This window comes from Dipodomys ordii, unplaced genomic scaffold (genome assembly GCF_000151885.1).
Source record: "Dipodomys ordii isolate 6190 unplaced genomic scaffold, Dord_2.0 Scaffold250, whole genome shotgun sequence".
Classification (NCBI taxonomy): domain Eukaryota; kingdom Metazoa; phylum Chordata; class Mammalia; order Rodentia; family Heteromyidae; genus Dipodomys; species Dipodomys ordii.
In genome coordinates, this window is record NW_012267466.1 from 572,982 (window position 1) to 599,346 (window position 26,365).

The window sequence follows — 26,365 nt, forward strand, 5'->3', positions numbered from 1 at the left end:
GGTAAGGTTTATGTTATGTATATTTTACCACCATGGTTTTTACATAATTCAGATAGAAATGAGTGACATTCACTTTCCTTCTGTCTCCAGGAACCAACTGGATGATTGAGATCCTGTGTCTCATTCACAGCCAGGGGGAGCCAGAGTGAATCCGGTCTGTGCCCATCTGGAATCGAACCCTGTGGATCGAGATTAATCATGGATCTAAAATAATACAAGACATGAAGGAGGGGACCAGCCTCCTCTCTTCCACCTTGCCATCCAACTTTTCCCTAAGTCATTCTTCACTTCCAAGGCCTAGATCAGTGCTCAGTTGTTGGGAGTCCTGCAGGGAGTCCCGCTGCATGATAAGCTTGACTATCTCACTGGACCATCTCTCGAGGCTATTTACAGAATCCGGTCCTTTCATCCTGCCCCAAACAAAGACCAGGTAGCTGCTATTGACCACCTTTTCACATTGCAAGCATCCTGCAGCCTCTACTCCCAATGAAAAAGCTTCCTTATTCTAAGCATATAAATACCCCTGTGTGAAAAATAAAATTTGGCAGCTTGATCAGAATCCTTGTCTTGCTGTCCTTCTTCGCGTCTCTTGTCCCTTCATTCCTTCTCGCTTAGGTTCATTGCCCTCGTTGAAGTCCTGCGGGTCTGGACACTCAGTGCCCAATAACTGTTCAGACAATGCTGGGTTTGTGGTGTGTGTGTGTGTGTGTCTGTGTCTGTGTGTCTGTGTGTTTGTGTGAGTTTTGAAGCTTGAACTCAGGGCATGGGCACTGTGCCTTAGCTTTTTGTTCAAAGCTGAATATCTGCCAAACTGCATTTGCCTTCAGCAGTTTACCTTGGCCTGAGGTTCCTGTTCAATAGGTTAAAGTCTTCAGACCCAAGATGTGGACCCGTATAGATGGGCCCTCACAGAGGAACTGGATGCCAGAGTTTCAAAAACCACCATTAAACTCATCTAGAACATACAAACATGCTTTATACAGAACAACTTGCCCACCTGTTCTTTGAACTTTATTCCATCCAAAGTAAATAAATGAGCCAGGCTCCCGCCTGTCATCCTAGCTACTCAGGAGGCTGAGATCTAAGATTGTGGTTCAAAGCCAGCTGAGGTGGGCAAGGCCACCAGATGTTTATCTCCAATAAACTAAAGAAAAAATATAAGTTGAACTGTGGCTTAAGTGGTAGTGTTACCAGCCTGGATCCAAACAACATAGCGATGAACAATGCCCAGCACCAAGAAAAATGAATGAATGAATAAAAGGAAAGAGAAGTTCCAATGTAATGCCACAAAACACAGAATCAGACTCGCGTCCAAATGCCAATTCATCTTGCTGTGACCACCAGCTCAAGGACAGTTCAAGGTCATTGCATCTGGGATCTAGAGCGCTGGCTTTGAAGGCAGGTTTAGTGAATACACAGCTATTGGCTCCCCATGCCTGTCAATGAGTGAATGAGTCTGGGAGTTTGTTCTCAGAGGAGAGGTCCTATTTTGTGTCCAGCAATCACTTTCTGGGTGCAACTCCAGCATGGATTCAATGATTCCTGGCTCAGGGGTGGATACTTTTTCCTGAGATATGGTCACTCAGAGCCAAGACCCTGCGGCTCTTCTACATTGTCTGCCACCATGTGGCTCTACCCAGATGTATTTTTCCAGTTACCTTTTGATGCTTTCTACAGAAAGGCTTAGAAACTTCTCTGTGGACTTTACATATTCCACAGACATCATGTGATGCATTTTCCTTCCTTTCCTTTTTCCAATTCAAGTGATGGTTTCATGGGAACTTTTGTTTTTTTGGTAGGTCATGTGACTTGAACTCTGGGCCTGGGCACTGTCCCTCAGCTCTTCAGCTCAAGGCTAGTGCTCTACCACTTGAGCATATGAAGAGGGGCTTTGTGATTCTCTCCTACAGCTCTTTTGATCTCACTGTACAGGAGTATCTAGAATACTGTGCAAACTGACATATTCCTGATGTTTTTTATCTAACTTCTGCATACCAAGGAGATCATGTGTCATTTGTCTCCCTGATCTTGGCTTCCCTCACTCAACATGATTTGTTGTGGTCCCATCCATTTCCCTGCAAGTTACATAATTTTCTTCTTTCTAACGGCTGGGTAAAATTGTACATAGCTATCGCATCTATGTGGGGCATCTGGGCTGTTTCTCTCTCTTGCCTATTGTGATTGGTGCGGTGATGACCATGGATGAGCAGGGATCCTTGTCATATCCTGGCTTATGATTCTCAGAGTGCCTGTCTGGGAGTGGTATGGCTGGGTCAGAAGGAAGATCTATGTTTAGTTTTTGAGGAATCTCCACACTGCTCTCCAGAGTGGTTGTACTAGTTTACATTCCCACTGGCAGTGCCGGAGGGTTTCTTTCCCCCATATCCCTGCCAACATTAGTTGTTAGAATTCAAAATATTGGCCAGTCTAACTAGCATGAGATGGCATCTCAGGATGGTTTTGATTCCCATGTTCTTTCAGGACAGGGATGCTGAGCATTTCCGCATGTGCTTCTTTACTCTTCTTACCTCTTCTGAGTAGTTTCTCCTTAATTGTCTTGAGCTCGTTGTATGTTATTGGCTATTAGGCCATTCCCTGACGTATTCTTGGAAAAGATCTTTTCCCAGTTGGTTGGCTGTCTTTCTAGTTTAGTAACCATATCCTTAGTTGGGTAGAAATGACTTATTTTCATGTCAGTTTTTCCTTTTTAAATTTAAAATTTGGTTTCCATGTGATTAATTGATTTAGGTTTTTTTTAATAAATGATCTTTAAAATTTGACGAGGTGGCTCATAGCTGCAAATGGTTAAGATCTGAAAATCACAGTTCCAAACCAGCCTAGGCAAGAAAGGCTGTGGGACTCCAATCTCCCATTAACCCCCAGCAAGCTGGAGGTGTTGTTGGGGCTCAAAGTGGTAGAGAGCTAGCCTTGAGCAGAAAAGAGCTCAGGGATGGCATCTTGATCCTGAGTTCAAACCCACAGCAGCTGTACCAAAGGATTCAATGCCAAGCTGCCCATTTACTAGGAGGCATCTTGATCGATGTCACCCCTCCACATACATTTTAGAACTAACGTTTCAGTCTATTAGCCCGTGTGCACATGCCAACTCGGACAAGGTGGTTTTCACTGAGGCTGTGTTTAATCGTGTAGCTACATTGGAAGCTGGCATATGAAGACATGCTGGCTTTCTCTGTCCCTACATATGTGGAAAAGTTTTTTATTCTGGTATTTTAGTTTTCTCAATATTTTTAAAGTTCTATATCTAGCACTCATGAACACCTTTGAGATAAAGTCTAATGCTTTTTTTATTTAGTGCATGCTAAACATTGAAGGAGTAACTGTTTAATTATTTATTTCTGTGGGAGGCAGTACTGGGATTTGAACTCAGGGCCTTCTACTTTCTTGGCTTGCCTATACAGCCATATCTCCAGCACCTCTTTTCTGTTCATATCTTCAGCTGTTCAGGGGATGCAAGGCAATCATCCAGAATGGAATAAGAGCTTACCATTGTACAGACAATTATTCAATGGTCAATGGAATCAAAAAGCCATTCTGAGATGAAGAAATAAAAATATCTAATACAGAAAGAAAGACAGCTGGGTGCTGGTGTCTTGTACTTACCCTCCTAGCTAATTAAATGGATGAGATTGGAAGATGGAGGTTTGAAGTCAGTTCTGAGCAGGAAAGTCCATGAGACTCTACTCTCCAATAAAGCAACAAAAGGCTGGATGTGGAGCTGTGGCTCTAGTGGTAGAGTACCAGCCTTGAGGAAAAAGTTAAATATGAGCTTAGGGATAGCACCCAGGCCCCGAGTTCAGGGTGGAGTCTTTAAACCATGATCCTCAGATCTCCTCTGGAATAACTGGGATGACAGGCATGAGCCACTAACATTGGGCAGTACACTCATTTTTAAGTGTATTTTAAAGTTCCCATGAAATAACCAGGCTCTGGTGGCTCACGCCTGTAATCCTAGCTACTCAGGAGGCTGAGATCTGAGGATTGTGGTTCAAAGCCATCCCAGACAGGAAATTCTGCGAGACTCTTATCTCCAATGAACCACCAGAAAACTGGAAGTGGTGCTGTAGTTCAAGTGGTAGAGCACTAGCCTTGAGCTGAAGAGCTGAGGGACAGTGCCCAGGTCCAGAGTTCAAGCCCCAGGACCTACCTAAAAAACAAAAGTTTCCATGAAACAATCACTTGAATTGGAATAAAGGAAAGGAAGGAAAATGCATCACATGATATCTATGGAATATGTATGGACCACGGAGAGGTTTCTAAGCCTTTCTGTAGAAAGCATCAACAGGCTAGTGGAAAAACATATCTGGGTAGAGCCACATGTGTGGCAGACAATGTAGAGGAGCCACAGGGTCTTGGCCATGAGTGACCATGGATCAGGAAAAAGTGCTCACCTCTGGAGCCAGGAAGCATTGAATCCAAGCTGGAGTTGCACCCAGAAAGTGATTGCTGGACACAAAACAGGATCTCTCCTCTGAGAACAAACTCCCAGACTCATCCACTCATTGTCAGGCATGGGGAGCCAATAGCTGTGTATTCACTAAACCTGCCTTCCAAGCCAGCGCTCTAGATCCCAGATGCAATGACCCTGAACTGTCCTTGAGCTGGTGGTCACAGCAAGATGACTTGGCATTTGGATGCCAGAGTCTGATTCTGTGTTTTGTGGCATTACATTGGAACTTCTCTTTCCTTTTATTCATTCATTCATTTTTCTTGGTGCTGTGTTGTAGCTGGGCATTGTTCATCGCTATGTTGTTTGGATCCAGGCTGGTAACACTACCACTTGAGCCACAGTTCAACTTATATTTTTTCTGTTGGCTTATTGGAGATAAACGTCTGGTGGCCTTGCCCACCTCAGCTGGCTTTGAACCACAATCTTAGATCTCAGCCTCCTGAGTAGGTAGGATGACAGGCGGGAGCCTGGCTCATTTATTTACTTTGGATGGAATAAAGTTCAAAGAATGGGTGGGCAAGTTGTTCTGTATAAAGCATGTTTGTAAGTTCTAGATGAGATTACCGGTGGTATTTGAAACCCTGGCATCCAGTTCCTCTGTGAGGGCCCATCTGTACGGGTCCACATCTTGGGTCTGAAGACTCTTACCTATCGAGCACGAACCTCAGGCCAAGTTGAATTGCTGAATGCAATTGCAGTGTGGCCTCAGCTTCAGGACTACAATTTCAAGCATTATAGATAAAAATCATTGATTGAGCCTGGCAACAGGTCTCTCACTTGTCATCCTAGCTATTCAGGAGGCTGGGATCTGAGGATTGGGGTTGAAAGCCAGCCTGAGCAGGGATTCTGAGCCTTTTATCTCCAATTAACCACCAAGAAGCTGGAAGCTGAGCTGTGGCTTAAGTGGTAGAGATTCAGCCTTGAACAAAAAACTCAGGCACAGTGCCCAGGCCCTGAGTTCAAGCTGCAAAACTCACACACACACACACACACACACACACACACACACACACACACAACAAACCCAGCATTGTCTGAACAGTTCTTGGGCACTGAGCACTGATCTTAGCCTTAAAAGTGAAGAAAGACTTCGGAAGAGTTGGATGGCCAGGTGAGAGGAGAGGAGGCTGGGCCCCACCTTCATGTCTTATATTATTTTAGATCCATGATTAGTCTCCATACACAGGGTTCGATTCCAGATGGGCACAGACCGGATTCACTCTGGCTCCCCCTTGCTGTGAATGAGACACAGGATCTCAATCATCCAGTTGGTTCCTGGAGACAGAAGGAAAGTGAATGTCACTCATTTCTATCTGAATTATGTAAAAACCATGATGGTAAAATATACATAACATAAACCTTACCCATAGACTCTGTGGCTGGCATGCAATCTTTGGTCACTCAACTTTAGTGTGTTTGTGTGTGTGTGTGTGTGTGTCCCAATTTTGTGTTTTCTTCACTGGTAATCAGCATAATATCCCATTTATTCCCTACAACCTATTCTGACTATACAGCTCTTTCTCTGTGGATATTGGGGGTTACTCTTCCTCTTGGTTGTTCCTGAAATCCCTTCAGTTCATCCTCCTGTCTCATTTCCTTTACTCGGTGCTCAGTGTGTGTGCTGGGTGCTCGCCTCCTGCTGCCATCCCAGGCCTGAGTCACACACAATCCCCTGGAATATGGCCTGTTCTGCCAGGTTCTTGTGTTTATTGTAAGCTTTCCAGTTGCCAATGAGTGTTTTTTTTTCTTTTTGTGCCAGTTCTGGAGCTTGAACTCAGGGCCTGGGGACTTTAATTAAAAAAAAAAAAACAAAATCAAATGTATTCAATAGTTAGGAAATGTTAACACCCTCCACCCCTTCCCCATACAACAGTATAGATATGGCTCAAGTGTTCGTGTGCCAGCTGGATACTCAAGCCAAGCAAGTACAAGGCCCTGAGTTCAAATCAGAGTAATGCCCCCTACCAAATTAATAATCAAAAAGTTACATCCTCACTTGAACTTATAGGCACAGGCAGGAACTTCCTGAACAGAGTCCCAAGGTCACAACAAATTGGAGAGAGATTCGACAAATGGGATGGCCTTAAAATAAAAAGGTTTTGCACAGCTACAACTATAGCAACCAAGCTAGAAAGACAACCAACTAATTGGGAAAAAATATTCACCAGCAATATATCAGACAAGGGTTTAATATCCAGGATACACAAGGAACTCAAGAAAATAATCCCTCCCAAACTAACAAACCAATTACTAAATGGGCAAGGGAACTAAAGAGAGACTTCTCAGATGAAGAAATAAAAATGGCAAAAAAACACATGAGGAAATGTTCACCATCCCTGGTGGTAAAGGAAATGCAAATAAAGACAATCCTGAGATACCACCTTACCCCAGTCAGAATGTCCCACATCCACAAATCAGCCAATGACAAATGTTGGAGGGGATGTGGAGAAAGAGGAACCCTATTACACTGCTGGTGGGAATGTACACTTACACAACCACTTTGGAAAGCAGTCTGGAGGGTCCTCAGAAAGCTAAAGATTGACCTCCCTTATGACCCAGTCATACCACTTCTAGGCATCTACCCTGAACAACAGGAACCAATATACAAGGACATATATACCTCCATGTTTATTGCAGCACTGTTCACAATAGCTAGGATATGGAAACAACCCAGATGTCCCACCACAGATGAAGAGACCCAAAAATTGTGGTATCTAAACACAATGGAATGTTATGCAGCCATTAGAAATGACAAAATAATGGTATTTGCCTGAAAATGGATGGAGCTAGAAGGAATCATGTTGAGTGAGGTAAGCTAAGAGCAGAGACAAACGGCACATGGTCTCCCTGATAAGTGGATGCTAAATCCAAAATGTTAGGTGATAAGTCAAAATTAATAAGACTTAAGACACAAAGAACTTCCACTCATCTGATGGAATCACTACTAAATAACCCCATGCTGCTGATCACATATATGGTATATATGTGCACACTGGAGGGAAACCAGGAGGACAACATAGAGCTAGAACGAATCAGGGAAAAACATAAAACAGCGGGACCCATCAGCTGCAATGGTCATTGACCAAAATAAACTAAGCAACACAATGGCAGCAATGGGAGGGAGGGAACAAGCAGGAAAGAGGGAACAGCTGACACTATGCAAAACAAAAGAAATGTACATATCACCAAATGCAGAAGAAATAACTGTATTGCAAAGCACATAGAACTCATAAATGTTATAGAGTACGATAGACCATTTGCCCCATGAAAGTCAGAATGTGTTTGTGACTTTAACTAAGCATCACTAACCCACAACACTGTGAAATTTGGGAAATTATGTAACCACTCAATCACAATAAAGAATTTGAAACAAACAAAAAAAAGAAAAAGAAAGAAAAGTTACATCCTTAAGTGTTTATCCTGGACTAAATAAAAAGTGTTAGAATTTGTAAGGTGTCCGTAAGTGCTCCATAGGGAACTTTAGAAATAGTGAGAAAAGCCAGGCACTGGTGGCTCAGGCCTGTCATCCTCACTACTCAGGAGACTGAGATGTAAGGATCGTGGCTCAAAGACAGCCCAGGCAGGGAAGTCCAAGAGAGTCGTTATCTCCAATAAACCACTCAGAAAACCAGATGTGGCGCTGTGGATCAAGCAATAGAGCACTTGCATTGAGCTGAAGAGCTGAGGGACAGTGCCCAGGCCCAGAGTTCAAGCCCCATGACTAACTAAAAAAAAAAAAAAATGGATGACGCTGCCTGCCTGGCTCTTAGTCCCAGGCCACAGCCACTACCACCTGGGAGGGGGTGGCAGAGTCTGGGTTTCATCCGGGTGCTGAACGTGGTCATTAACTGTCTTGGGCTCACTGTGAAAGTAACCCGTTTGCTCACCATGGCGGGCTTCCTGGCCACCAGTAACCAGCCACCAAGCTGGCTGGCTTCCTTGCCAGGTGCCTGTGACAAGCTGAGATTCAATTCTGGCAGAGGAAGCAGGGTTTCAGCAAAGAACCCCATGCATATGGAGGGTATCAGAGGTCAAGGCGAACATCTGCTTCCCTCAGGCTCATGGCCCATGTAGTTTCTCAGCCTTCTTTTCTTTGTCCTGACCTTGCAGATTTGAGGACCATCAAATACTTGTGTAACATCAATGGGATGGTGTGTGTGTGTGTGTGTGTGTGTGTGTCTGTGTCTGTGTCTGTGTGTCTGTGTGTGTGTGCCAGAGCTGGGGCTTGATAGTAGGTTCTGGGCACTGATTTAAGCTCTTTTGCTCAAGGTTAACACTCTACCATTTTGAACTACAGAGGCTTTTTGGTGGTTTTCTGGAGATCAGAGGCCCACAGACTTTCCTGCCTGGGCTGGCTTCCAACCTCAATGCTCAGATCTCAGCCTCCCGGGTAGTTGTGATGACAGGCGTGAGCTCATTGCCTGGCTTCACATGCCTTTAAGAGCTCAGCTTTACAGTCTCCTGAGGGGCTACTCAGCCTATAGAGTGCTGGGAGTTGACAATCAGCAAGGAGGAGCACAGACACAACACTGGTGTGACTGTCCCTGGGATTACAGTCCCTGGGGAGTGATAGTTCTGAGGTGGCAGCCGCTGTGACCCCACATCCCCATGCACATTTTCCAGCTGGCAGGTGGGTAGAAACCCAACCCCTGCAGCCAGCACTGATCCCTGGTGGTGGCAGCTGTGCCCCCCTCTACCCTGCCAGGAAAGAACAAAGAAAGACGAGAGGTGATGCATGCACACATTCAGGTAAGCATGCATGCATTCATTCATTCACTCTGAGTGACCCCTGTCCCACCTTGCCACTCAGCAGTACTTCTACCCCAGGTCCTGGCTGCAGCCAGGGGTCAGGAAGCACTACTTCCTCCTGAACACCTGGTCACCCTCAGTGAACTCCTTGTAGATCATATGCCAGTGCCGGAAGGGGAAGATGCATGGCGTGATGCCCGTGGAGGGTTGGGGTGCTTCTTCACTGCGTGTATGAGCACATGCCCGCACACACACACACGCACACATGCATGCTCTGCACTCCCAGTGTTCTCCTTGACACATGACCCCCTGGTCTGCCAGTTCCTTGTATTCACCAGAAGCTTTTTGGTTCCCAGCCATGTTCCATGACAATTCTTCTCCTGGAAATCATGCTTCCAAGTAACATCAAAGTCATTCTTTTCAATTTAATATACCATAGAGCTCCTCAAAAAAACCATCCTGTGTGTGTGTGTGTGTGTGTGTGTGTGTGTGTGTATACACACACCAGTCCTGTATGCTCTCCCTAGCTGTGGCGCTCAAGGCTGGACCTCTACCACTGATGCAGCTCTACCCCTGGGTCTTCAATAATGAGCTACTACACTGTCCCCAGGAAAGAGCGGGGGGGGGCACATGCCTGTTCTTTCCCATGTAGCCACAGACACGTCTGCTCACCTATTTTAGGTTAGGTCACCGTGATGATGTCCTCAGCATCAGCTCCTTGTGGGCTGCTTTTATGACTTCTGAGTTGAAACCCAAGGCAGGGAAAGGAATGCCCTGGAACCAACCACACATAGTCCTGAGCCATGGCAGAGCCCTGTGTGCCTGGCTCTTGGTCCCAGGCCACTGGTACTGGGGAGGTGGTGACACCACTGACTGAAGCTAATCATTAACTTGTTTCATTTTGTTATGAAAGTGATTTGATGATTAAAAAAACAACACAGAGGGCAACTGTGAAATTCTTCAAGGGCAATCTGTGCCCTTCTGACTTTAGTTCAGGGTAGGGAATCTCAACTACCAGAGGAAATACAAGGAAATAGGCTTCAGGGCTCTTTCTGTTTTTGTTTTTGTTTTTAGAGTTTAAGACGAAAAACGGTCTTTGGTGCCAGGCACCAGTGGCTCATGTCTGTAATCCTAGCTACTCAGGAGGCTGGAGGTCTGGGGAATCAAGGTTTGAAGCCAGCCCAGTAAATAAAAGCCAGAAGACTGGTATCTCAAATGAACCAAGACAACTGTCAGAAGTGGAGCTGTGGCTAAAGTGGTAGAGCACCAGCCTTGAGTGCAAAGCCATAGTCCTGAGTTCAAGCTCCAGAACTGGGGGGAAATATATATAAACACCAGAGTGAGATTGTGTGGCTTCAGAGTCATGTGACCTGGTGTCTGTGGCCTGACACAATGCTGTGCAGTGAATAAACACCTGGTGCTCATGGCTCAGTCAGACCAGGAGCCTTTGTCCTCCAGACAGAGGTCCCTACTGCCCTGCCTGCCCACACCAGGCACAATGCACACAGTTGCCTGGGGGTAATGCTACCTAGATTTGTTTGCTCCTGAACCTCAGAGGAATGGACTCTTGTGGTATGTACACACACACACACACACACACACACACACACACACACAGGTACAAACTCACAGGTGTATTTTGGTACATGCACACAGCACACACCATCCCAGTGATGTTACAGAAATATTTGGTGTTGCTCAAACCTGCAAGGTCAGCACAAAGAAAGGAAGTCTGAGAAACTCTCTCTGTCCTCAGGAGCCTGAGGAGACACGGAGATCCATGACACCAGAGATCATGGTTGAGATCCCACAGCCGAGAGAGATCCTGGGGGAAACAGGAAGTCACAAGAAAAATGCACCGAGTATTCTTAGCAATGAGTTTTGGGTGATGTTAGTGAATTGGACTTAGGACGTTGGGTCAGTAGTCCAGCCACCCTCTGTGCAATTGCTGTGATATCTATACCTATTCCCAAAGGAAAAGATTTGTCAATTTCAGACAAAAACAATAATTTTCCCCCAAGCTTGCTTCCTTCTTCTTCCTTATCTAGCTCAGGTTCCCTGCCGTGAACTGAAAATCCCACCCCTGAATGATTTTAGAGTTCAAAATCCCCTGGTGACCATCACACTATGTTTGCCTTTACCAACAACTTAGTTTTGCAATGAAACAACAAGTTAATGATTAACTTTATCACCCAGAATGACAACCCAGAGGCTGCCACCACCTGTCCAAGTGGAAGTGGTCTGTGATCTATAACCAGGCATACAGGGCTCCACCATGGCTCAGGACTACATGTGGTACCAGGACATTCCTTTTCCTTCCAAGTTGTACACCCCTGCATCCATAAAAGCAGCCCAGGAGCTGGTGCTGAACGACGAGGACATCATCACAGTGACCTACCCCAAATCAGGTGAGCAGATGGGGCTGCGGCTCTGTGGGAAAGGCCAGGCCTGTGCCTCCCTCCCGCCAGCCTCCTGCATGGGGCGGTGTAGTAGCTCATTTATTTCTTTCCCTTCATGGACAAGGATCTGGCCAGAACATTTCACAGGGATTGCCATGTGCATGGTGGGCTGGTGAAGGTACTGGAGCAATGTGGTAGAGTTGAGCCTATGGCATATTCAGGCATTTGTGGCTATCTGTGGGGCCAGGGGTGAATGATGGAGGGTGAACTCTGCAGAGCTCATAGAAAAATCACATCCAGGTTTTTTTCCCCTTTTAAATATTATCCTTTGTTGTATTTTTATCTATTTATTTATTTTGAGTCGGTCGTGGGGCCTGAACTCTGGGCCTGGGCGCTGTCCCTCAGCTCTTCAGCTCAAGTTCTATCACTTGTGCCACAGTGCCACTTCCAGCATTTTTTTTTGTTTTTTGCTTATGTGGTGCTGAGGAATTGAACCCAGGGCCTCATGTATGCAAGGCAAGCGCTCTACCACGGAGCCACCTTCCCAGCCCCTTATCCTTTGTTTTAATAATGATTTTTCAAACAGTCTGATGGTGATTCCTGTCTGTAATCCTACTCAGAAGACTGAGGATCTTGGTTCAAAGCCATCTTGGGCAAGAAAGGCCGTGAGACTCTTCTCTCCAATTACCAAGTGGAGCTGTAGTTCAAAGTGGTAGAGCACTAGCCTTGAGCAAAGAGCTCAGGGACAGTGCTCAGGTCCCAAGTTCAAGCCCCATGATGGACACACATGCAAAAAAAAAAGCCTAAAAGACGTTTTAGCAGGTGTACCAACGGATTTCAGACCATGCTGCATATTTAGCAAGATGAGGCATCTTGATCAATACCATCTCCTCCACATACATTTTGGGACAAGTGTTTCACACTATCAGCATGTGTGCACATGCCAACTACAGCCCAGGAGATTTTAATTGGGGGGGTATTTAATAATGGAGCTAAATTGGAGGCAGGGCCTGGACACTGTCCCTAAGCTTCTTTTGCTCAAGACTAACACTCTAAAACATGAGCCACAATGTCATGGACATCTTTTAGATAAATTGTAACATTTTTCATTTAGTATATACCAAACAGTTTTCATTTTTTTTATTTTTGTGGTGGGTGCAGTACTGGGATTTGAACTCATGGCCTTGTACTTGCTCAGCTTGCTTATTCAGCTGGCACTCTACTACTTGAGCCATATCTCCAGCACATCTTCTTGTTCTTATATGTTCATTGTTACTAAAAAGGTATTGTACAGAAGGCTACCCATTTCATAGGTCAGGTACAGAGTACATTTGGCTTTTGAGCACATGTCCAGGCCCTGAGTTCAATAAGAAGAATATTTACTGTGGGCTGTAGTTGGGAACTGGCAGAACAGGCTGAAATGGGGGAGGGGGCTTCAAGGGGAGGAGCACCAGGCACTGGGATGGGGAGGAGCCAGCATGGAGCACTCACTGCAAGGAAAATGCTCTGAGAATCAGGAGCCAGGAGCAGTGTCAGGGCAGGAGTTCAAGCCCTAGGAGTGGCACATATGCATGTACATGTTCACACACACACACACACACACACACACACACACACACAGATACACGAATATGGACATTACATGGTCAAAGATTGTATGCCAGAAAAGTCTATATAGTTAAGGTTTGTGTTAGGTATATTTTACTGTCATGGTCTTTATACAATTCAGATAGAAATGAGTGACCTTCATTTTCCTTCTGTCTCCAGGAACCAACTGGGTGATTGAGATCCTGTGTCTCATTCACAGCAAGGGGGATCCCGAATGCATCCGCTCTGTGCCTATCTGGACTCGCTCCCCATGGATGGAGACTGAAGTTGGATTCCAAACCATAAAAGACAGGAAGGAGGGCCCCCCCTCGTCTCCTCCTACCTCCCCATCCAACTCTTCCCCAAGTCTTTCTTCACTTCCAAGGCCAAGGTCAGTGCTCCATAACTGCTCAATAACTGCTAGATCAATGTTTCTCTTTTTTTTGTGCCCATGCTGGGGCTTGAACTCAGGGCCTGGGCCCTGTTCCTGAGCTTTTCTGCTCAAGGTTAGAGCTCTGCCACTTGAGCTCAGCTTCTTGGTTTTGTTGGGTATTTGGAGCCTAAATGTCTCGCAGAATCTCCTGCTTGGCTTAGGTTCGAACTGAAATACTCAGATCTCAGCCTCCTGAGTAGCTAGCATGACAGGTATGAGCCACGTTTCCAGGCTCAACTGATGCTCTTGAATCTTGAATTCTCAAACATATAGACCTGGAGATGAGGCCAAGCTGTGTTGGCCTTTAGCAGTTTTCCATGGACCTGAAGTTGTGCTCATCTGCTGAGAGACCTCAGACCCAAGATGGGGACCAGTGTAGATGGGCCCTCACAGATGACCTGGGTGCCAGAATCTTCAAAACCACCATTTAAGCTCAATCAGAACTCACAAATCTCCTTTATACACAACTGCTTGCCTGTCTGTTCTTTGAGCTTCATTCCATCAAAAGTGAATATGTGCCAGGCACCAGTGGCTCATGCCTGTCATCCTAGCTACTCAGGAGGCTGAGATCTGAGGATCACATTTCAAAGCCAGCCCAGGCAGGAAAGTCTGTGAAACTCTTATCTCCAATAAACCACCAGAAAACCGGAAATGGCACTGTAACTCATGTTGTAGAGTGCTAGCCTTGAGCTGAAGAGATGAAGGACAGCACCCAGGCTCAGAGTTCAAGCCCTACGACCAGAAAAAATAAACTGAATATGTTACCTGTGTACCATTGCTCACACCTGTAATCCTGGCTAGCTGCTTAGGAGGTTGAGATCTGAGGGTTGTAGTTCGAAGTCAGCTCAGGTGTGATATTCTATGAGACTCCAATTAACCACAAGAACACCAGAAGTGGGGCTGTGGCTCCAAGTGGTAGAGTGAGCAAAAGAAGCTCAGGGACAGCGCCCAGGACCAGAGTTAAATCCCCATGATCGACCAAGAAAAAAGAAAAATGTGAATAAATAAGCCTGATACCAATGGCTAATAGCGGTCACCCTTGTTACTCAGGAGGAGGATGTCTGAGGATTGGAGTTCAAATCCAACCTGGGCAGAAAAGTCCAAAAACCTCTTATCTCCAAGGAACCACCACCAACCTGGCAATGGAGCTATGGCTCCAAGTGGTAGAGTGCCAGCTTTGAGAGAACAAGCCCAGAGACAGTGCCCAGTCCATGAGTTCAAGCCTCAGGACAGGCATGAACAACAAAATTAATTAGAGTTCTAATTAAGACAGTGAGCAGATAGATGGCTTATCCTTTGATATGGATCCTATCATATACACCTTGGATATGGAGAGATCAAGGCCTTGAATGTGGGAAAGATGGTAATGATTTTTTAGTTTTTGCCTTTCTCCCTTTAAGGTGATCTACGTCATCAGAAATCCAAAGGATGTCCTTGTGTCTGGCTATTATTTCTTGGCTGGAACAACGTACTTGAAGAATCCACAGTCTCTGCAGCAGTATTACGACTGGTTCATTGAAGGCAGCGGTGAGTGGCTTGTGAAGTGAGGGATCTAAACAGTTTTTGTGTGTGTGTGTGTGTGTGTGTGTGTGTGTGTGTGTGCGTGCAACTGCATGTGCGTGCTGGTCTGGAGGATGAACTCTGGCCCTGGGCACTTTCCCTTATTTTTTCACTCAAGGCTAGGGCTCGATTGCTGGTGACCCTAATCTCCACTTCCATCTTTTCAGTGATTAATTGGGTATAAGCTTCTCAAGGACTTCCTTTCCTTGACTGCCTTAAAACAGAGCTTCAGATCTCAGCCTCCTGAGTAGCTAAGATGACACGTGTAAGCTACCAGTGCCCAGCTAAATATATTTTAATTGGTAAATATGCACAAGATTTTTGCCAGTTATACTGTGAGAAGCTACACAGACAAGGGGAAATGTGTGGAGAATATAGACCACATCTGGACGACCAGAGTTGATTATTTGTCTCTCGTTACCCATCCTGCAGTACAGTTCGGATCATGGTTTGCACATGTCCAGGGCTGGATGTCCATGAGGGAGAGGGAGAACATGCTGGTGCTCAGTTACGAGGAGCTCAAGAAGGTAACGATCCATTTTCCCCGCACCCCAGCCCACTGCCCCCTCACACTGACACACATCTCTCCTTCATCATAGACCCCATTCCACTCGTCAGACTACACAATACCAGCTACCCAGGAAGATGGGATCTGTGGATTACAGTTCAAAGCCAGCCTGGGCAGGAAAGTCCATGAGACTCTTATTTCCAATGAACCACCAAAGAGCCATAGTGGAGCTATGGCTCAAGTGGTAGAGCTAGCCTTGAGCACAAAGGCTCAAGATAGTATGCACACACTGAGTTCAACCATACAACAGACACACACAACTCTCTCTCACACACAGCCATTAACAAAATCTGTGTTGTTCAGAAATCAGCTTTGGTTCACTGTAGTACCTGGTGTATTGATCTTCCTGTGGATAACTGTCAAATTATCACTTGATCATTGTCCAAATGCCTTGCTCTAGGTCTGGGACATCTCCAGCCTCTGTGCTCTGGTTGTGTTTGGATCAAATCCTTCTGGTCCTCCTTCCTATCTTGCTCTCATTCCTTCCTCCCTCCCTGTGCCAGAGCCTGCCGGCATCAAAAGGGAATCCTGATTTAGGGGTCGAGGATGAGAAAAAAAGACACAAGACAAAGGATGGGGTGGGAAGGTTTGCAGCTCAAGACTGCAGCACCCTTGATTTTTAGTTTCCTCTTATATATACTGTTAGAAGTCAAGAAGTAGCATAAGGTTAGTATAGTCCAGAAAAACAAGGAATCTTTAGGCTTAGTAAAAACAGAGTGCAATAAAAACATGACAAGGCCAACTGGTTAAATATAAAACCGACTCTACAGAAATACTAAAACAATCCCGGGGACCTAGTGTTTTTTAAGTAAGCCAGTTCTTTGTATGTGACTTAGAGCAAGCACAAGGGTTCAGATGACCTTTCCTGTTGAGTTTTACCGACGGCTTCCTTCATTCCTGCTCCCAGCTCAGCCTCTGACACATGAGTCTGTCTTGGAGCTTGGCTGTCTGTCTCTTCTTGTCCTCCCTCCAAAGCTCCCTCGTTCTGAGAGCCGCTCTGTGTTCTCCTTGTCCTGCTTTTCCTTCTTGCAGGACACGAGGAGCACTGTGGAGAAGATCTGTCAGTTCCTGGGGAAGAAGTTGAACCCCGAAGAGCTGGAGTTGGTCTTGGAGAACAGCTCCTTCCTGGCCATGAAGGAAAACACAATGTCCAATTACAGCCTGCTGATAGGGATTCACTTTTCTCCTGGATTCTTAATTACCAGGAAGGGTATGGAATCAATCACTGTGGTTTAAACATCTGTCAGAAATCAGGAAAGGAATTCTTGACAGATTATTGTTTCATGAGTATGGCTTTATAGTTGTTTTTTTTAAGGTGTGTTAGTCCTAGGCCTTGAACTCAGGCCTTGGTAGTGTTTAATTTTTTTTTTAATTTTGAAGGCTGGTATTCCAGCACTTGAGCCATACTCCACTTCTGGCTTTTGCATGGTTCCTTGGAGATAGAGTCTCACAGTCTTCCCTTCAAACCTGACCCTCCAATCTCAACCTTTTGACATGCCAGGATAACAGGTGTAAGCCACCAGGACCCAGTGGGTTTTATGTGTTTATTAGTCATTTTTATTTCTTCATATCAGAATAGCTTTTTTTATTCCATTACTACATTGAAATCCTCTGTTTCTGCTAGGCCTGTGTTTCTTAACTTTGGTGTCTTCACTGTTGCCTGTGTTTTTGTTTAGTTTTATTGTGCTCCATTTACACGTCTGTTTTCCTGTTTGGCCATTGCTTGTTCTAATGGCATCCCCCTGATCTCGGAAGCCCGGTGTTCTTTTCTTTTTCTTTCTTTTCTCTTTCTTCCTTCCTTCCTTCCTTCCTTCGTTCCTTCCTTCCTTCCTTCCTTCCTTTCTTTCTTTCTTTCTTTCTTTCTTTCTTTCTTTCTTTCTTTCTTTCTTTCTTTTTTGCCAGTCCAGGGGCTTGAACTCATGGCCTGAGCACTGTCCCTCAGCTTCTTTTTCTCCTTTTTTTCTTCTCAAGGCTAGCACTCTACCACTTGAGTCACAGCCACTTCCGGCTTTTTCGGTGTATGTGGTACTGAGGAATCAAACCCTGGGCTGTATGCCTGCTAGGCAAGCATATACAACTAAGTCACATTCCAGCGTTTCCCATCCCCCCCCCTCCGTGTTCTGTCTTGTTTGGTTCTCTCTATGGAGGCATTTTCCTCATTGTTTTTAGGGCTGGACAACACCAAATCCATCATTGAATTCACTGACATTCTGGTGAAGTTCTTGCTTGGCCTGGTGCTGATGGCTCACGCCTGCAATCCCAGCTACTCAGGGAGTTGGATCTGAGGATCATGGTCCAAAGCCCCAGAGGCAGGAAAATTCTATGAGACTCTTATCTGCAATTCACCAGCAAAAAGCCAGAAGTGGAGCTGTGACACAAATGGCAGAGTACCAGCCTTGAGGAAAAAAGCTCAGAGATAGCCCCCAGGCCCAGGAATGGCACACCCACCTGCACCTGTACACATGGGCATGTGCGCATGCGTGCACACACACACAAATGTAAGGGAACACCACACCAATGCCACACACTGACACTCATGTGCACGCCACACATGGGTAGGCACACACCCTTACATACCCACATGTGTACACACATGTGCACACATGCAGGCACAGGCACACATGCATGAGTGTACACACACACACACACACACACACACACACAGTTCTTGACAATTCTCCCCTCTGGGCTCCAGGGTCCTCCACAGATGCACAGCAGGGATGGGACAGGGAGGCAGCCTTAGGCTGGGCCCTCTGTGTGCTGGCCCCCTCTGATTGCAGCATTTCTCCCTGGCTTCCAGGCATAACAGGGGACTGGAAGAACCACTTCACTGTAGCCCAGGCTGAAGCCTTTGAGAAAATATTCCAGGAGAAGATGGCGGGACTTCCTGCAGAGCTGTTCCTATGGGACTAAGTCCAGACTTCTCCCTGTGTCTGTGGAGACAAAGATTTCTGTCTCCTTGGGGTCAGGGCACAGAGCTGTCACTTGATTCTGATGGTTAGAATGTTCACGCTGTACATTTGATTCCTTGCTCGATATAAATCTCCATGGTGTCACCCTTGCATTTATAGCACCACAGCTATTCGGAAATCTTTCAAAGCCAGGCATCAATGGTTACCTACATTACTGAGAAGGCTGAGAAATGAGGACCCAGGGTCAAAGCCAACCAGTCAGGAAAGTCTGTGAGCCTGTTATCTTCAATGAATTAACATTCACTCTCACGCGTTCGTACACAAACACACATCATTCCACTGATGTTACTTTAAGTGTTGATGCTTCACAAAATTGGCCAGGCTAGGACAAAGAAAGGAAGTCTGAGAAGCTCTCCCTGCTCCCAGGAGCCTGAGCAGCTATGGAGATCCATGATACCAGGGTCATGGCTGAGAGCCTAGAGTGGAGAGAGATCCTGGGGTCAACGGAAGAAATTGGAAGAAAACTGCATTGCGTGCTCTGGGCAATGAGTTCTGGGTGATATTAGCAGATTGCTCTTAGGGCCTTGAGTCAGAAGTCCATTCTGCCCCCCCCCTTTGCAATCGTGATGTCCACGCCAATTCTCAAAAATAAAAGTATTGTAAAATTAAAACCATTTAAAAAATGCTGCTCCCAAGCCTGCTTCCTTCTATTTCCTCTTGTAGTTCAGGTTCCCTGCCACGAACTGAAAATCAGATGAGCACAGATTGGCCTTGAATCAGTTCCCAGTGGCCCAAAATAAACCACATTGCATTTTTCTTTATCATCACATGCGTTTCATAACCAAATGGAACAAGTCAATGATTGGTCACCACCCAGTTTGAGAACCCAACTCTGCCACTCTCTCCACAATGACAGTGGCCTGGGAACAGAGCCAGGCACGCAGGGCTCTGCCATGGAGTCTCAGAAGACTGACCTGCTTGGGAGCCATGGGCAGGGATGGAAGCCACCTCGTGTGTGTGTGTGTGTGTGTGTGTGTGTGTGTGTGTGTGTGTGTGTGTGTGTGAGACGGCTCAGACCTTGCGCTTGGACTTCTGCTCTGTTGTGCAAATGATGGATTTGGGCCAACTTGGTGTGGAAGGCACTCAGCTTGGGTTTTTTTTTTTTTATTGTGAGAATACTGTACAGAGGGGGTTACAATTACACAGGCAAGATAATGAGTACATTTCTTATCAAGCATTGTTGCCTCCTCGTTTTTTCCCCATCAGCTTGGGTTCTGTGAGGGCCCGCGGATCTCTCTCCTGTTCAGAGGCACTGGTGCCGCCTTTGGTGACCTGCCTCACATGCGCAAATGTAGCTCCACCAGAAAAGAAAATTATTTGGAAAGCCACGTCCTGGCTCCACAGTGCTCTCTCTTTGAGGCTATAAAGAGACAGGACTTATTCGTCAATTACACCCTGGTGAAGGTGACCGGGACCAGAGCGATCAGTGCTGAGACCACCATGCAGATCGGGAATGGTGCAGACTTTTCACACTGCCCCACTGTTCCCCCTGCAGTGCTATACGGGTCATGGTTTGATCATGTCTGAGGCTGGATGTCCATGAGGGAAAAGGAGAACATGCTGGTCCTCAGTTATGAGCAGATGAAAAAGGTAATGATTGATTTTACATGCACCCCACCACAGGCCTCTTCACTCCTTCTGCCATCTCCCCTGTTTCTCCAATATCTTCTGGGTGTGTGTGTGTGTGTGTGTGTGCGTGCGTACGGGCGCGTGACAGTATGGAGGCTTGAACTCACGGCCTGGGTACTGTCCATGAGCTTTTTTGCTCACAGCTACTGCTGTATCACTTGATCCACAGCTCCAGTTCCAATGTGATGTTTGTTTGGTGGAGTCTCTCAGACTTTTCTCCCCAAGTTGCTTTTGAACTATGATCCTTAGAACTCAGCCTCCTGAGTAACCAGTGTGACAGGTGTAAGCCACCCTTGCCTGGCTTATTTCTTCATTTTTTATTTTAGTTTAGTTTTTGGTCGGTCATTGGGATTGAACTGCAGGCCTGGGCTTGTTTTGTTTCAGGCTGGGCTCTACCACTTTGAGCCACAGTGCCTCTTCCAGTTTTCAGGTGACTTGGAGTTAAGAGTCTCAGAAGCTTTCATGCCCAGGCTGGCTTTGAACTCTGACCCTCAGATCTCACTTACCTTTGCCTTGGAAGTGAAGAAAGACTTGGGGAAGACATGCATGGGGAGGTGGAAGGAGAGGACGAGGGGGCCCCTCCTTCCTGTCCTTAATGATTTTGGATCCATGTTCAGTCTTCATCCACGGAGAGTGATCCCAGATGAGCTCAGACTGGATCTACTCGGGATCCCCCTTGCTGTGAATGAGACACAGGATCTCAACCACCCAGTTGGTTCATGGAGACAGAAGATAATGGGACTGACACTCATTTCTATCTGAATTGCATACAAATCTTGATGGTAAAATATATATAACATAAACCTTACCAATATAAACTTTGCCTAGCATACAATCTTTGGTCACACATGGCCAGAAGGTATGTGTGTGTATGTGTGTGTGCATGCGCGCGCGCGTGTGATTCCGAGAGCTTGATATCCAAGCCTGGGGCTATCCCTGAGTTTTTCTGCTCAAGGTTGGTGTTCTACCACTTGAGTCACAGCTCTATCTCCTGCTTTTTGGTTGTTGATTGCCAAGTCTGTCTTCGAACTGCAATCCTCAGATCTCAGACTCCTGAGCATGAGCCACAGAGTCTGGCTCACCACAGTACCTTAACATCTTATAAACCTATGCCATCCACATGTGCATAGTTGGCCCTGTCTCCTGTCCAGGCCCCCACAGCTCTCCTATCTCTTCTAGGTTGTGGCGGCTGTGGGCTTTGCACATGGTACAAATCACACACCATCTGTCTTCTCACGATGGCCTGCCCTTGTGTGCTTCCAGTTGAATTGGTAATCAGCGTCACTCTCCATTTATTCCCAGAGCCTATTGGGGTTAAGCAGCGAGTCTCTGTGGATATTTGGGATGGATCCACCCCGTGGCTGTTCCTGAAATCCCTGCACTGCTCTTGGCCCCTGATTCTCAGCGCATTTCCTTGCAGTGTGTGCTCTGTGCTGGCTCTGCCCCATCCTGGTGCTCCTCCCCTGGTGGCCCTCATGAGGGCCTGTTCTGCTACTGCCTTGTATTTGCTGGACGTTTCCAGTTCCCAACTACTGCTTAAAGAGAATTTTTTTTTCTTTTTTTTGCCAGTCCTGGGGCTTGCTCTACACACTTTCCAAAAACTAATGTACTTATTACTTGACTTCTGTAAAACATCTTAATTATAACAAATATAATTATATGAAGAGAAAATATGTGCTGGAGATATGGCTCAAGTGGTAGATTGCTAGCTGAATAGGCAAGCCAAGAAAGTAGAGGGCCCTGAGTTCAAATCCCAGTACTGCCTCCCACAGAAATAAAGTTACTCCTTCAATGTTTATCATGTACTAAATAAAAAAGCATTTGACTTTATTTGAAAGGTGTCCATGAGTGCTAGATATAGAACTTTAAAAATATTGAGAAAACTAAAATACCAGAATAAAAAACTTTTCCACATATGTAGGGACAGAGAAAGCCAGCATGTCTTCGTATGCCAGCTTCCAATGTAGCTACACGATTAAACACAGCCTCAATGAAAACCACCTCGACCGAGTTGGCATGTGTACACATGCTGATAGTCTGAAACGTTTGTTCTAAAATGTATGTGGAGGGGTGACATCGATCAAGATGCCTCCTGGGAAATGAACAGCGTGGCATTGGAACCCTTTGGTACAGCTGCTGTGGGGTTTGAACTCAGGGTGAAGGTGCCATCCCTGAACTCTTCTGCTCAAGGCTTGCTCTCTACCATTTTGAGCCCCACCACTACCTCTTATTTTCTGGAGGTTAGTGGGAGATTGGAGTCCCACAGCCTTTCATGCCTAGGCTGGTTTGGAACTGTGATCTTCAGATCTCAACCATTTGCAGCTGTGAGTCACCTCGTCAAATTTGAAAGATCATTTATAAAAAAAACCCTAAATAAATTAATCACATGGAAACCAAATTTTAAATTTAAAAAGGAAAAAGTGACATGAAAATAAGTCATTTCTGCCCAACTAAGGATATAGTTACTAAACTAGAAAGACAGCCAACCAACTGGGAAAAGATCTTTTCCAGGAATACATCAGGGAAAGTCCTAATAGCCAATAATATACAAGGAGCTCAAGGAAATTAAGGAGAAACTACTCAGAAGAAGAGGTAAGAAGAGTAAAGAAGCACATGCGGAAATGCTCAGCATCCCTGTCCTGAAAGAACATATGAATCAAAATGATCCTGAGATGCCATCTCATGCCAGTTAGACTGGCCAACATTTTGAATTCTAACAACAACTAATGTAGGCAGGGATATGGGGGAAAGAAACCCTCCGGCACTGCCGGTGGGAATGTAAAGTAGTACAACCACTCTGGAGAGCAGTCTGGAGATTCCTCAAAAACTAAACATAGATCTTCCTTATGACCCAGCCATACCACTCCCAGGCAGGTACCCTGAGCATCATAAGCCAGGATATGACAAGGACACCTGCACATCCATGGTCATCACCGCACTTTTCACAATAGCCAAGAGAGAGAAACAGCCCAGATGCCCCACATAGATGCGTAGCTATGTGCAATGCAATTTTACCCAGCCGTTAGAAAGAATAAAATTATGTAACTTGCAGGGAAATGGATGGGACCACAACAAATCATGTTGAGTGAGGGAAGCCAAGATCAGAGAGACAAATGACACATGATCTCCATGGTATGCAGAAGTTAGATCGAAAACATCAGGAATATGTCAGTTTGCACAGCATTCTAGATACTCCTGTACATTGAGATCAAAAGAGCTGTAGGAGAGAATCACAAAGCCCCTCTTCGTATGAATATAAAATGATATGCATGCTGAAATGAACCCTAAAGATATGGGAACAAAGGACTTTTTTTAAAATGTGGTTTGTCTTTTTGTGATGGCTCTCTATTCTTTACCTTATGTATTCACGCACACATCTATTCAATGGTAGGGAAAGGGTAGAGAGAACCAGAGCACAAATGATGAAAAAGTACAGTCGTGAAGTGCACTGGACACTATGAAAGTGAGCTGTGCAACTCACGAGTGGACAGGGGAGGGAGGGAATGGGAGAGAACGAGGGAACAGAAGATGCTGTGTGAAAGGAAATGTACTTATTACCTGATGTAGGTAAGTGTAACCCGGCTGTACATCACCTCTCTAACAATAAAGTAAATTAGAAAAAAATAAGGGGGAAAAACTAGAAGTGATTCTTCTAGGAGATCAGCAGCCTTCCTCCTCTGTCACTCAACCCCCAGCCCCAGACAGTCACAGATACCTAATTCTGACATAGGCCCAACTCTACTGCATTTCTCCAACACCTTCACTGACACACCACACACACAGGAATCCCTGTGAAGTGGGCTGGTGAGAGATCCTCTTCTCGGAAGGGAAAGAAACAAATGAGATACTATACCGTCCCCGCATGGGAGGCTGGGGGGAGTAGGGCATGTAGCTGCAGCCCTGTCTGCTCACCTGATTTGGGGTAGGTTACCGTGATGATGTCCTCATCCTTCAGCACCAGCTTCTCATGGGCTGCTTTTATGATTTCAGGGTTGTAACCCATGGCAGGGAAAGGAATGCCCTGGTACCATAAATAGTCGTGAGCCATGGAGGAGCCCTGTGTGCCTGGCTCTTGGTCACAGGTCACTGGTACTGCCACCGGGGAGGAGGTGGCCGAGTCTGGTTTTTTCATTCTGGGTGGTGAAGGCCATCTTTAACGTTTTTCATTTCATTTGGAAACAAATTTGATGATAAAAAAAATGCAATGCGAATGTCATGGAGTATTTTTATTGGGCAACTGTGAACTCCTTCAAGGGCGATCTGTGCTCATCAGATTGTCAGTTCTTGGCAGGGAACCTGAACTACAAGAGGAAATAGAAGGAAGCAGGCTTGAGAGCAAGGTTATTTTTAATTTGGAAATTTACAAATACCTAATTTTGGAGATAGGTGTAGATATCTCAAAAATGGTCAAGAGTGAGGTCTGGACTTCTGGCTCAAGGTCCTAGGATCATTCTACTCATATCACACAAAAGCTAAGGGCAAGAGCACTCAAGGCATTTTTTCTTTTTTCTTTTTGTCGGAAATGGGGCTTGAACTCTGAGCCTAGGCACTATCCCTCAGGTCTTCAGCTCAAGGCTCACGTCTACCACTTGAGCCACAGTGCCACTTCCGGTTTTCTGGTGGTTTATTAGAGATAAGAATCTGGACTTAGCTCAATGGAAAGAGCTCCAGAGGAAGTCCTGCCACCTTCTCCCAGAGTATTTTCTCCAAGGATTTGTTCTGGGCTGTGGTGAAGTGGTTCTTCCATTTCCTGGCAATGCCTGGCGGCTGGAGAGAAATGCTGAGATCAGATGAGGCCCAGCGCACCAAGGACCCAGCCCCACCTGACTCCCCATCTTGGTACTTCCACAGCCACTGGGTCTCAGAGGTAAGAATTGCTGAGAAATGTGTGTGGGTGTGTGGGTGTGTGTGGGTGTGTGTGTGCGTGCACGGGTGCATTCACCAGTAGTGAGCCTGAACATTGGGACTGAGCTTTTATGCTGAAGGCTACCATCAAATTAGAGGTAAGAGGCTCACATTCTTTTCCTGCCTGTCCTGGCTTTGAAGGTGATCCTTTAGATCTCAGTTTCCTGAGTAGCTGGTATTACGGGGTGAGTTCTTAGCCAGCCAAGAACTTTACTAGAATCTCAGTGAATTCAATGGTGGATTTGGTATTGTTCAGGCCTCAAATCACTGAGGACTATCTTTTGAGAGAGGAGACAAAACTGAAGACAGAAAACCATGGCTCTGGAATCAGGGATATGCATTAGGACAGGCAATGAAGAAACAGGAAAACGCAAAGAAATAAAAGTGGAACACACACACACACACACACACACACACACACACACACACAAACCACTGGGCCACTATGAAAATACCAAATCTAAGAAACACAGGCCTAGCAGAAAGAGGATTTCAGTGTAACCCTGAAACCTAAAATTTCATGAAGGGAAATCTCTGGATAATAGAGACATAGGTAATAATTTTCTGCCTAGGGCTATCAAGCCTCTGCCAATGAGAAATGGAACAAATGAATGAGTGTGCCTGCATAAAATTGAAAAAAAAAAGTTTCTGCCCTCCAAAAACTCAAAGCAAACAACAACAAGAAGAAAGCAAAACCAGTTTGAGGAGTAATTTTACAATTCTTTTAGTTTGAGAATTGGAGTTGACATCATGATTGCAAAGGGGGTAGACTGGACTTCTGACTCAAGGCCCGAAGACCAGTCTCCTAATATCACCCAAAAATCATTGCCCACAGCACGCAATGCGGTTTTCTTCCAATGTCCTCCGTTGACCCCAGGATCTCTCTCCACTCTAGGATCTCAGCCATGACCCTGGTATTATGGATCTCCATAGCTTCTCAGGCTCCTGGTGGCAGAGAGAGATTCTCAGACTTCCTTTCTTTGTCCTAGCCTGGCCAAGTTTGTGAAGCAACAAACACCTAAAGAAACATCAGTGGAATGATGTATGTGTCTGTACAAGCGCGTGCGCGTGAATGCTAACTCATTGAAGATAACA

The 26,365-nt window shown here is 45.7% G+C and overlaps 1 protein-coding gene and 1 pseudogene across 1 annotated transcript; one reads left to right on the forward strand and one right to left on the reverse strand.

Moving 5' to 3' along the window:
- Positions 1 to 5,577: 5,577 nt before the first annotated feature.
- On the reverse strand, positions 5,578 to 24,523 carry LOC106000950 (bile salt sulfotransferase-like). The gene is made up of 2 exons (XM_013036165.1): positions 24,278 to 24,523; positions 5,578 to 5,743 (listed from the first exon to the last, which is right to left on the reverse strand). Exons 1-2 carry the CDS (start codon positions 24,495 to 24,497, stop codon positions 5,685 to 5,687), a joined length of 279 nt encoding a protein of 92 aa, XP_012891619.1. The 5' UTR covers positions 24,498 to 24,523; the 3' UTR covers positions 5,578 to 5,684.
- LOC106000947 lies at positions 11,333 to 19,046 on the forward strand (annotated as a pseudogene).
- Positions 24,524 to 26,365: the final 1,842 nt, after the last annotated feature.